A 13,624-nucleotide genomic window follows, 5' to 3' on the forward strand; every position below is an offset into this window, starting at 1 on the left:
GGAAAATAAATATTTTAATTGTTAAAATGCAAATGGTAGGAGCAACTTTATCTTCACAATGTACAACTTTAAAGAATAATTTTCAAATATTAAAATTGATTTAAATCAGTAGATTCTAATAGTTTTTGGTTCTGGATTCCCTTTAGAATCTGAGGAGCATCTAACTGCATATAGACACACATGTCTGCATATATTTTCAGGGGGATCATTGACCACCTGCAGCTAATCTATTGGACCCAGGTTAAGAATATTTGATTAAAGCTTAACTCATAACCCCAAACTGTCACATTTAGTAGGCAGTTATAACTATGAAGTTTGGTCCTCCTGTGCAATGAAGATCTGTAATGCAGCAGTGCAAATATTTCTCACTAATTGAGCTCCAGGAGTTTAAGAAAGTTTTTGTTTTCATATTTAAGCCAATCAACATTATTTCTTCAACTCATACAGAGTAATGAAAATGAGTTTCCTTTCCTTTAGTTAATTGAAGAATTCACATACATCTCTAAATACTAACAAATTTTTAGGCAATTCAAAAGATCTATGACTTTGAGTTAGTATAAATTATTTTTTTATATTTTCTTTAAAAATCACACATAAAATATGAATGCTTATACAAGATCCTAGGGTCATGGGATTGGTAACTATTATTTATTACTTTTTCTTCCATCTTATTTTTTTATTATTATGTTCAGTTAGCCACTAGCTTTTGATGTAATGTTCAATGATTCATTAGTTATGTATAACACCCAGTGCTCATCACAGCATGTGCCCTCCTCAATACACATCACCCTGTTACCCCCTTCCTCCCCCCACCTGCTCCCCTCTGAAGCCCTCAGATTGCCCCCCCCCAAGTCCATAGTCTCTCATGGTTCATCTCCCTCTCTGATTTTCCCCCTTCAGATTTCCTTCCTTTCCCCTATGGTCCTCTGTGCTATTGCTTATGCTCCACATATGAGTGAAACCATATGATAATTGTCTTTCTCTGTTTGACTTATTTCACTTAGCATAATCCCCTCCAGTTCCATCCAAGTCGATGCAAATGGTGGGTATTCATCGATTTTAGAATGGCTTCTCACATGTATATTTAAAACACCGAATGACAATAAGCATGTGTCATGCTACCAATGCTATGAGTCTTGCAGGGCTGCATACAAGTCTTTTCCATAAATGCAAAACCCATTAAATTTAATTGTTACTAGTCCTCATTGAAATTAGTCACTAGCATTTTTAGATGCCTTAATTTCAGGCAAATATCCCTACTCTAGACTCATACTTTCACTTCTCTATATGGTTTCTTTCCCTTTCTATCTCCCCCTCTGTTGGGAGTAGACATCCATTTCCCCTTTTGGGCCTTTGCTCGTTGCTTTTACCTTTTCTCAAGTTAAATATGTTAGGGAAATAACATTTGTTTAATTGGCTCAATGAACAAGCCAAAAGACTCACTTATCCAGACATTCTGACAAGATACATTTGTAATTACTACATTAATTATTATTAGATAAATGAATGTTGATACCAGGGTTTAACTTAGGATTCCTTTATTTAAATGAATGCTGTGAAGTATTAGAAAACAAGTGCTCTCCTAATCCCATTGACCTCACTAATTCGTTTATAAAGCCCACAAACCCTTCGGTGTCAGATTAGATCTGCCTGATTGAATTCATTAACTCCAGCCAAATTATATTCACTTATATTAGAGAATTTGAAAGAATGAAGCTTTGACTATTCCAAAATAAGATAAAGATATTAACATTTTGCATGTCAAAAGAGTACAGAGATGAATTTAACTTGTGTCATGTTCTATGCAGAGACTTCATTGACTAATTATGTAAAATGGTGGAAAATTAGTGAGACAAGACATACATATAGCAAATACAAAATGTTTTGGAAACTGCTTTTCTGTTTCATTTTACCCTTGATTTAAACATCCTGAAATTAAAAATTAAAAATTCACTTAAATAGAACAGTTCTGCATTCTATGGGAAGAAAGACAAATTAACTTAGAGGTTAGGGAACAAAACCAAAGTTATTTTATGTGTTTACTTTAATGACTTATATTTGAAATTTTGAACTATGACAGTAATTTTCAAAGATCCAAAATAGTAATTTTAAATGTCCTTATGTTGTCCCTTTATTGGTTAATAATTAAAGCTATATCTCTACAAAGACACTAAACAATTACCTGAATCNCAAGCCAATTTTTCTTTTTCAAATTTAGTCATAATTATCTGAAAATGTTAAGACAATTTATTTGAAGTACAAATTATTTAATCTTCTCTGGGACACAAGGAATATTTATTTCATTTGGTCATAACATAAGGAAACATGAGCATGAACTAGCGCATTTTCTCTGCATATTTGATTCAGTAAAAATATCAGAAACTCTTACATTTGCAACTTGTCTCAAATCTTCCTCATGCTGATTAAAGATATCCTCCCATCTCCGCTGGCGCCTTCTTCGCCTGCAGGCTTCTAAATCTGAGAGCTCAAACTCTTCAGGTCTCCGTGATAACTTTGCCCGGAACCTCTTTGGTGATAGTCTTTTTGCCAAAGCCTGCCTTAAACTAGAAACTTTTGATTTTTTCTTCCGTGCCTGCTCTGGTTGAGAGTAAAACATGTTTGAAGACAGGTTTTCCATCAAGGTTTGCAGTGGACCAAGTGGCTTTGAGTTACGTGAGTTTGGTGCTCGAAGTAAGTCTCTTGATAGTCCCTCTATCAGCTCTTGAACTGAGCCAACTGCCTGTGGGGGCTCTAGCGCCCAGGCCTGTGCTTGAGGCGACCCTTCAGTTTGCCCCTCTACTGGAATGAGTACCTGAGTATCCAAATGTAGTGGCAACAGCACATGGTGGTTCTGTGACAATAGGGGCAGGAACACCTGGGCATGTACTCGTAATGACTCAGGTTCCTCTGACTCAGTCTCTGCCTGGGTGGGCTCAGCAGCCCGTTCCTGTACTTCTGGCTGTTCGGGTAACTGGTTCTGCTCCAGCTGCTGTTCAGGTACCTGGTTCTGCCTCTGCTGTTGTTCAGGGGCCTGACCCTGCCTTTGTTGTTGTTCAGGTAGCTGATCTTGCCCCTGAAATTCCTCTGGTACCTGGTCCAGATCCTGTGGCTCTTCTGCTGTCTGGGGCTGGGCCTGAGCCTGCTGCTCTTTTGGTACCTGGGCCTGTACCTGTAGAGGCCTAGGTGCCTTAACCTGAGCCTGTAGTGGCATGAGCATCCAGGCTGCCCTCCTTAGTCGTGGAGGTGCCTTAATCTGCATCTGTAGGGGCCTAGATGCCTTAGCCTTAACCTGAGCCTGTAGTGGCATAAACACCCGAGCTGCCCCTTGCAGTCTCTGAGGTGCCTGGGCTTGCCCCTGTAGAGGCCTAGGTGCATTGTCCTGAGCCTGTAGTGGCATGAACACCCTGGCTGCTCCCTGTAGATGCTGAAGTGCCTGGACCTGTGGCTCTTCTCGATCAGGTAACCACCTTGGCTGAGAGGGTTCTCCATGCAGAACTCTAAGTGGTCTGCATCTACTGCTGGTTGGCAGTCTCAGAAGCTCATGAGTACAAGAAGGTCCTCTAGAAATAAACATACAAATAATTGCTATATAGTAAGAATTGTCAGTGGAGTGAAGCCACTTGAGGGAAATGCTTTTATTTTTAAAAATGGTAATTTTGTGCAATAAAGATATTTTCAGTAAATCTTTTTTGAATCATTCCTGTAATATCTGAAATAGTCTTTGTATTATTAATATACTCAATATTAATTATCTAATAATCTACTTGATCATTCTATTGCCAGAAATTAAAGAATATTTGAGTAGTAATAACAATTTTTCCTCAACATTTCCATTTGAATATCTTTTGAAAATATAGAGAGAGCTGTTACTTGTTGTATCAGAAGGGATTAAGCTCTTCTGAGTCAAATGCCAACACTATAGAATCAACCATCTTACATAAACTGCTAACAACAAATTATATTTATAATTTATCTAACACACCTGAATCTTCTCATGGTGTATTGCTCCTTAATAGCTTCTTCTCTTTCAAAGATCAGAGGTATTCCTTTTTATAAAAGAGAAAAAATAACGAGAAAAATGAGCAGAGATTAGTGTAATCTACCTTAGTGAATTTTCACCCTTTAATGCTCAGGATGCCAAGTGAATTACAAGGAAAAGAGGGTAACCCTTCAAATCACACTTGGTTGGTAATATGGACAATATCCTAGTTCCTAGGCCCAGTTTTGCAGTGCAGTGAAGCTATTGCATACAGACTAATTTCTCTGGGCACAGGAAAGGAAAGTTAGCAATTTGGTAGCTGCAATTCTAAAGAGAAATAATTGAGAAAGACAAAGGGAGAAAGAAACAAGAAAAACTCTATAGACGGGTGTTGAACATGGCTTAAAGGTGTGTGATCTATATGTGAGGACTTTATGGCTTGGGCCTACCCTATCTTTGGTCCTTTCAATGAAGATCATTGAAAATGAAGATCAAGATCTTTGCTCTTTCCAATGAGAAGGTAAAAATCTAAATTCTGGATTTTACGCTTAACACATTCAACATGTTCAGCTTCTTTCATTTCAGCTATGCTCTACTGAAATATAGAAGTTTACAAACAAGAGTGTTCTTTTGAATTTTCTAAATAAAAGTGTTTAGGGCAACTGTATTTACATCGATGTAATTCCCACATAAATGTGACTTTTCCTGCAGGTAACATTTTGGAAGTCTTGCAACTCTGGAAATTAACAAATTCTCAAGTAGAAATGGTTCTTTCTGCCCCCATTTGAGACTAGCTGGTTTTTGTGATGCTGGTCCAATGAATTTTCACCTATGGTTAAATAAATTAATTTCTGCTGCTTCTCACTCCAAAATAGGATACATATAGTTATGTAGATGGAAGAAACTCTACTGCAGTCAATCCTGTAGCTATCCTGAGGATGACTACTATGTTTCCAGTTTCCCCTTTTCCACTATATCACCACTATCAACACTGCCTATGGTGCCCCAAATTAAATGTGGAATATGCCATACAATACAAAGTTAAAACTTCCTAAGTAGTTTAATCTGGATTTGATGAAAGTCCATCCTGCAATTTTTGGCATTAATATATAGAAACTAACTTTTAGTTGTATAAATTAGTCCTTTTAATTACTTCTTGTAGTTGGAGATTAGTGCATAAAACAAAGTATGGTACACAGAAATTACTTCAAGATTAAGTGAATAGATAATTACAAATCTATATATCTCACTGGAGTTAATTAAAATATCAACCAAAAAAGAACAGTAAGATATAGATTTTATTACCTTTTTATTTATTTTATCTTTTTAGTTAGGAACTTTCTTAAAATAAAATTGGCACATCACAAAATTCTTCTTGATGCTTTCAAGGTTTTTATAAATATGAAGACTTGCCAGTTGTAATTGGCAACAATTTATAATCATATATATACAGATGATCAGGTAAGAGATAATTAATTAACTGCATATGGCATATTAGTGGAAAGACTAAATTTGGAAGGCCTCAGAATCTTTACTTTCAATTTAATTCTTAAATATTATTTTTTCTGACAAAAATGAATAAACTCTGCTCTCATCTAAATATTCATTCCAGTAAATGAAAGTTGACATATTCCGACCTTTTTTCTGTCTCTTTTTAATGATTCCAGTAAGATGCTTCTTCAGTGACTCAACAACGTGTCCTTCATTTTTTATATTCCGAACAAAAGGGTGATGAAGCATGTTTGCAGAAGTAGGACGAAATAGGAAATTTTTTATCATGCACTTTTCCATGAAATTGTGGAACTTGCGAGACCTAAAAGAAATAAGTCAAAGGGATAAAAGAGCATTCACAGGCCTGCCATATCTTCTCCCACCCTCACACACATGCCACTCTGCAGGTCATATTTTTTGAGAGAGTTGCCTCTAGTTATAATTGTCTTTTCAATTGCCATATGTGCTGCAGCTTAACAATATACATTATACAACAATATCACTCATACCTCAGATGAGCCAGAGTCAATGGCATTTAAATAGTAGCAGAAACTTCAATGAGTTCAGAAGCGTGTACATGGTAAAAAGTCAAGTGGTGGGATGGCAATAGAATGGTTAATGGATATATGTAGAACACGTATGTAGATTGGTCAGCCCACAGAAGTCATACTTTGAAGTCTGAATGTTTCACTTGACTACAGGCATTTTGAACAACATAGTTGTAAATGTGATGATCCAAAAAAAGGTGTTAATAGCACCAGGACTAACTAATCTTATAAAATGGCCCATGAATACAGAAGAGTCCAGAAAGCCTGAATCTGTGGGAAGGGTTAAATTGAATCACAAGGAAAAATGTCAGCAATCAAATCATAGCCACTACTTTCAGGAGGGCAAGCAATAAATACTAAGAATAAGCAAGAGCTTCTGACACTCAATCAAGAAGCTTCAGTATAAAGGGTTCCCAAGTTAGTTGTGCTATAACACCCTGGGAGAACAAATCCTCTTCTCTAAGTCAGTGGATGTTTAGTTTAAGGGGCTGAACAACTGAGCTGTGTATCACAATCACTGACTCCCTATCTAGGCACAGTGAGAAATGTCACAAATGATTTCTATTGGTCTATGCCATTAATGGAGAAACAACTGAACATGCCATTAATTCCAGGGCAGTGATGTCATCATAATATACTGTGGAAGGTATTACTTATGTCAAGTTAGCTAGCTAGCTCTTAATGAACACTAATCATTAAAACCTCCTACTTAACGTATTAGTTTTCAGGAAATACTGTCTAACAAAGATGTTGAAACAGGACTAAAAAATTAATTAAAACTCATTTGCTACATAAAAAATGTCAAATTAATGTGTCTAGGAGATTGAGTCATTCATCTTTACCAGCCACTGGATTTGACTTTGGGGGCAGATTCCCGCAAAATAACAAAGAGGGCTTCCAAAGGCTGAAGGTTACACAGGGCTGCAAAGGAAAATAGATAAGTTTAGAATGAATGAAAAGGGTAACAACAGAGCACACTCCTCATTCCAGAGGGGGTTCTCAGTGTTCTTTCACATATCATGTTGAATAAACACTAAGGAATAAATAGTTACAAAATAATGTAGTTACAAGAAAAGTTAATTTTAATGCAAACGGTCCATTATATAAGATCCTCAAGCTGCACCATTGCCAAGTGTGGCAAATTAATAATAAACTACACTGGATAAAAATTTCAAAATGTATGGTGATTTCTATCTAGAGAAGTAAACAAAATATAGAGACAAATACTCTTCTATATTTTGCGTTGTGGGTATCTATGCTTATAAAATTGAAATATGTAATTATAGGGTTAAAAAAGTCAACCGAATTAATAGCTAAGCACGATAATATATAAAGAATGATTTAGCAGTCTAAAAAGATGAGAAAAATCTGTTTTGAAAACTGACAGTCCTAGGAAAAGAGGTAGATATAGTGCAACTATTAAAACACATCCTCTAAAGTAAGATCACCTGGGTTCAAATCCTAGCTCTTCCTTTGTGACCTCGGGCAAATTACTTAACCTATCTGTGCCTTGGTTTCTTTATCTGAAAAAAAAATCAAGAATTCCTTCAAAGAGTTGCCATGAGGATTAACCTACATGTAAAAGTGTCTGTCATAGAGTAGGCACTTAATAAATATTAGGTATTTGTATTATAATAAAGATTAAGTATCTGACACTTGAAGTCTGTGCCAAATTACAGGACTTCCATTCACCTTTTGAAACACACAGCTATACAAAGAAAAACCTATTCCATTATGTGCTATATAAATTCATTACCTTCTTGGTCTGAGAATTTTCTGTAAGCTTTCTTAATAAGCACTTAAATATGTGTTTCACTTCACTTATTTCCTCTTGAGTTTTGATTAAAGAAAACTGGCAGTGCAAAAAATCCCCAAAGGAGAGCTATAGCTTACATTTCTTTTTTCTTGATATATTTTTAAATTTTATTAAGTTTTTAATTTTAACTCCAGTATAGTTAGCACACAATATGATATTAGTTTCAGGTATACAGTATAATGATTTAACAATTCTCTACATTACTCAGTGCTTGTAATAAGTGTACTCTTAATCCTCTTCACCTATTTCACCCATTCTCCCACCTCCCTTCCCCTCTGGTAACCATCAGCTTGTCTTCTAGAGTGAGAGTCTGTTTTTTGGTTGCTCTCTCTCTCTTTTTGCTTGCTGGTCTTGTTTCTTAAATTCCACATGAGTGAAATCATATGGTATTTGTCTTTCTCTGACTGACTTCACTTAGCATAATACTCCCTAGCTCCATTCGTGTTGTTGTAAATGGCAAGATTTCATTCTTTTTTATGGCTGAATAATATTCATGTGTGTGTATATGTGTGTGTGTGTGTGTGTGTGTGTGTGTATGCCACATCTTCTTTATCCACTCATCTATCAATGGGAACTTTCATAATTTGGCTATTGTAAATAATCTTCAATTAATGTAGGGGGTGCATATATCCTCTCAAATTAATGTTTTTGTAGTTTTTTGGTAAATACACAGTACTGAAATTATTGGATCATAGGGTAGTTCTGTTTTTAACTTTTTGAGGAACCTTCATACTGTTTTCCACAGTGGCTGTACCAGTTTGCATTCCCACCAATAGTACAAGAGGGTTCCTTTTTCTCCACATCCTCACCAACAAATTTCGTCTAATACTACAAGTGTGTCATTCATGTGAGAACAATTTGATATTAATGACTCTTTAGAGTTACCCTTTCTCCTCCAAAATACATATCCAGAAAAACTATAGTGCCAAACTGGCCTCTTATAATAGTAGGAAAAACTCCCCAGGGTTATTTCATTAGAGTGATATAAAGGCAATTGTTCAAAGGTCAAGCTTTTTTTCAATTATATAGATATAAATTAATAGAGGTACAGGTTTAAAATTGAGGGCAGAATTATCCCCAAACTGAAAAGACCAGGATCAGGGGTGCCCGGGTGGCTCAGTCGGTTAAGCCTTCAACTCTGTTTTGGCTCAGGTCATGATCTCAGCGTCCTGAGATCGAGCCCTGCATCAGGCTCAGTTCAGAGTCTGCTTGAGATTCTCTCCCTCTCCCTTTCACTCCCCATCTTCCTCCCCTTCCCCAACTCATGGGCTTGCATCTGCATGCACACTTTCTTTCACATGCTCTCTCTCCTCTCTCTCAAATTAATTAATTAATTAATTAAAAAGATGAGGATTATACTTGATTCTTTGCATTCCTTTACTCTGTCCAGTCAGTCATCAGATTCTGTCTTTAAACATATTTTAAGTGAGTTTGTATAATATTAAGCAGTTGTCATTTATTAACATTTGAGCATCATACAGTCAACTATCAACACCCCCAGGGGTCAAGAGTTAGAGTATAGACTAGGGAAGTTTTCATTAAGGGAAATGAGAAGTCCACAAAAGAATGGAACATGTGAGTACAAGAGCTATGTCAAACAGTATATGTTTCCTATATAGTCTAATTTTAAGAATGCCAGTAAAAGCTCCCTTTATCCATATCTAACATGCCTAAATATTTCACCATTAGAGTCTCATTCCTTTGAAATAGCAAATATCCTTTAAAAATACATTTCATAGAGGGTATAATGCTAAGTGAAGTAAGTCAAAGAAAGACAGACACCACTTGATTTCAGTCATATGTGGAATTTAAGAAACAAAAGAAAGAAGAATGAACCCAAGCACTTAAGAAGGTCCTGGTGTGGAATGATACAGATCTTCCCTCTGAGAGCCTCTACAGCACCCTTTCAGTGAGAAGTTATTCTCCCTTTCTTTTTACTTCTCTGGGAGAAACTCGCCAAAGAAAGAAAGAAATTTTGTTGTCTGGACGTCAGAGGCAATTATCATATAATTGTCACTTTGGAGGGCCACCCCCTCTGACATTATAATTATCAAAACCTGGAGGATTTCTGTGGTTAAATTAATGACAATCATTTCCATCCAAAGTAATACTCCAGGCAATATAGGAGGCTAGCGAAAAACCAATGTTTTAGCAGTGTGGCTATTTCAAGTTGCTTATGATCAAAGTGGCAGCATTCCAATTATTTAGTTAGGCGTGTTGGTCCTATTTTTTTTTCTCATTGTGAATTAAGAATCTCCTGGTCCTTACACATATTTTGTAAGAAGTTTGCCATTTGTGTACTCCATGCAAAACTCCTCTGGACTGGAGAAAAAAAGATGGTGGAGAAGTAGGGGACCTTTATTCAGCTGGTCCCCTGAATTGAGCTGGATATCTACCAGACTATCCTGAACACCCACGAAATCAGACTGATACGTAGGAAGATACATCTGGATCTCTACGAATAAACATCTCCGGCACTGAGTATTGAGGTACGAAGCGGGGAGCCATGAATCCACACACAGATATCGGAAGATAAACGGAAGAGGGAGGGAGCCACCGCGCTCGGGCGCCGGGAAGCAGTAGCCACTTGTACTGGGGAGCGGGCCGGACTCACGGACCGACACCTGAGAGAAAGCAGATGGAGACTGTGAGCCTGGGAACGGGCGTGTGACCAGACTGAAAACCGGAGCTCCGGAGCGCTCACTCGAACTAGACTGAAACCAGAGATCTGGAGCACGCGCGTACCACACTGAAACAGGGAGCTCGGGAGCGTGCGCGGGACCCGGGGCGGCTGGCGGTGTTAGAAGCACAAAGGACAGAGACTTGTGGCCCTGGGAGCAAGGGCTGGGAGAGCGGTTGTGGGGCGCACAACCTGGGACGCTGCGGGGGTTTTTAGCAGAACCGACAGAAACAGGAGTTAAAGCGGCCAGGAGAGCTCTGTGGAGAGCTGACTGCGATCTCTCTGTTCTGAGACAGATGCTAGGATAAGGCCACTGCTGCTCTGACTCTCAGAAGAGTCACAGAAAACTGCCAGGGAAAGCCGCCAGAGAACAAAAGCCCTGAAATACGGGTTCGCATTGTGCCCATCCCCACCCCCCCTCGCAGGGGATGGGGCAACTCTACCCAAACAGGGTTCCCTGAGCATCAGCGTGGCAGGCCCCTCCCCCAGAAGGCAGGCTGAAAAATCAAGAAGCCCACATCCCTAAGGTCCCTATAAAACAAATGCACATTGCCTGGGTCCTGGTCAATAATTTGGGCTCTGGGCATCCCCAGAACCTCTCCTCGTCAGAATGACAAGGAGGAGGAATCCCCTCCAGCAAAGGAAGGAGACAGAGACTGTGGCCTCTGCCACAGAACTGATGGATATGGATATAACCAAATTGTCAGAAATGGAGTTCAGAGTAACAATGGTCAAGATGATGTGTAGGCTTGAAAAAAATATTAACGAAAATATTAACAAGAATATAGAATCTCCAAGGGCAGAAATGAGAGTGAATCTGGCAGAAATTAAAAATACTATGAATCAAATGCAGTCTAAACTAGACACTCTGACAGCCAGGATAAATGAGACAGAATAACGAATTAGTGAATTGGAAGATGGGATGATAGAAAAGAAGGAAAAAACGGAAACTTGGCTCAAAAAAATCCAATCTCAAGAATGTAGATTACGGGAGATTATTGACTCAATGAAACATTACAATGTCAGAATCATCAGCATCCCCGAGGGGGTGGAGAAAGAGAGAGGTCTAGAAGAGATATTTGAAAAAATGGTAGCTGAGAACTTCCCTAATCTGGCAAAGGAAACAAGCATTCCTCTCCAAGAAGCGGGGAGGACCCCACCCAAGATCAATGAGAACAGGCCTACACCACGTCACATCATAGTGCAATTTGCAAATATTAGATCCAAGGATACAGTCTTGAATAGCAGGGAGATTGGTAGGAGAAGGAAGGGAAGAATGTGTGGGGGGGGGAACAGAAGGGGGAATAAACCACGAGAGACTATGGACTCTGGGAAACAAACTGAGAGCTTCAGAGGGGAGGGGGGTGGGGGACTGGGATAGGCTGGTGATGGGTAGTAAGGAGGGTACATATTGCATGGTGCACTGGGTGTTATACGCAACTAATGAATCATCGGACTTTACATCAGAAACCAGGGATGTACTGTATGGTGACTAACATAATATAATAAAAAAACATTAAAAAAAACTAAGGATGTACTGTATGGTGACTAACATAACATAATAAAAAATTTAAAAATTCCTCTGTACTCCTTCTGTGAGTTTTCTCCCATGATTTAATATTTTGGAATTAAAAAGTGAAACAAAATAAAGATGAACAAGGAAATACAAATCTGCAAAATGTAGAAAGCTAGTTTTTTGAAAAGAAATGGTAAAGAACATTCAGAAACAATAGAAAAAAATATACTACTTGATGCAGTCATGTATTCTAAATAAAAACATGCATCAATACTCATATGAAATTGTGAGGAGAGAGAAGAGGAAGAGGAAGAAGAAAGGAGGAAGAGGAGGAGGAAAAGAGAAGAGAAAGAGAAGGAGGAGAAAGGGGAGGGGAAGAGGGAGGAGAAAGGGATAGAAAAAGAGGAGGAGAAGCTGCTGATCAATCTAATATAATCTAATAATGTTCACAAAAGCAAATAATCAAGAGATGAGGAGGAATAATATGCATCTTCCCATTCTTATTTCAATTTTATATATGCGGTGCATATAATTTTTCCATCATTGATTTTTTTATTCACCCAACATAGATACTTTGTAGTTTTGGGGAGCACTAAAAGAGAGGCAGCAGCAACTTGATCTTCATATCTGTTGCAGATTTAATCTAAGCCTCTTCTGTGATATTCTAAGGGACACCAGGAATTCTTAACAATCATGTTATCACTATTTCTACCCCTTGAAATTACTCCCATTGGCCTTGAAACACAGTACTAAGATAGTCCGAATTTATAAAGCTTGTTGGGTGGACATTGTGCGGATAGAGCATGCAGGAACATAGGAACCCACAGGATCTCCTTAGAAAGGTGGACACAAAGAAATTCCACCCCCACTTGCCTGTTCCCCAAAAGACAGTCCAGGCATTTCTCTCACTTCTCATCCAACAATACCAGGAATGTATTTATGATTTATATCTTTAGATTTAGATATTGAAGACAGTAAATATACTCTGCTTATGGGGGTCATACATTAGATGGTTATCAATCATTTATATCCAAGTTCACATTCATTTTCATTTTTGTCTCAGAAAGCAGTGTCCTGAGAGAACCGGATGCTAACAGATCATTTAAATGATGGAGATGAGGGAGAAACAAGAAGAAATTGAGCCTTCTGAACAATTAAGGGCCCGGGAGTGGCTAAAAGGAGCAAGGAAGTCACCAAAGGTGAGCTGGACTGACTTCAAATGAAAAAAAAACAAAACAAAAATCTGACTTCCCAAGGTTGAGGATTAGTTCAAATCATTGAAACACTGGAAGATTTTCTTAACTATCACATTCTGAAGCAGTACCAGTGTGTGGCTTTAAATGTTCTGGAATCTAAATATTCCACCGATCACTATGTACTGGAATGGCTTTAGATTATCATTAGTCAGGACTATCAGTAACAAATACTTTGAGGCTAAATTGAAACAACACTCAATAGATATATTAAACTCTTTATAGATCTACCTGGACATTCTGACTAGAACATTTGATAATCGCTGAAAAGGCCACCATTTACAGTTTGGCAATAATGTGGCACCGTGTGACCAGTACAAGCTGACTGGTACAAGTGGCAG

At 38.0% G+C, this 13,624-nt stretch overlaps 1 protein-coding gene across 1 annotated transcript in view; it reads right to left on the reverse strand.

Annotated features, from left to right (window-relative positions):
- NRK (Nik related kinase) overlaps window positions 1-13,624 on the reverse strand; it is a 127,865-nt gene that overhangs the window by 38,149 nt on the left and 76,092 nt on the right. Inside the window, exons 10-13 of the mRNA XM_040629493.1 lie at window positions 6,861-6,939; window positions 5,617-5,792; window positions 3,983-4,046; window positions 2,390-3,560 (exon numbers count right to left, since the gene is read on the reverse strand). Of these exons, the coding sequence (XP_040485427.1) occupies window positions 2,390-3,560; window positions 3,983-4,046; window positions 5,617-5,792; window positions 6,861-6,939 (1,490 nt within the window). The remainder of the gene's footprint in view (window positions 1-2,389; window positions 3,561-3,982; window positions 4,047-5,616; window positions 5,793-6,860; window positions 6,940-13,624) is intronic.

This window comes from Ursus maritimus (genome assembly GCF_017311325.1).
Source record: "Ursus maritimus isolate PB19 chromosome X unlocalized genomic scaffold, ASM1731132v1 scaffold_X1, whole genome shotgun sequence".
Taxonomy (NCBI): Eukaryota; Metazoa; Chordata; class Mammalia; order Carnivora; family Ursidae; genus Ursus; species Ursus maritimus.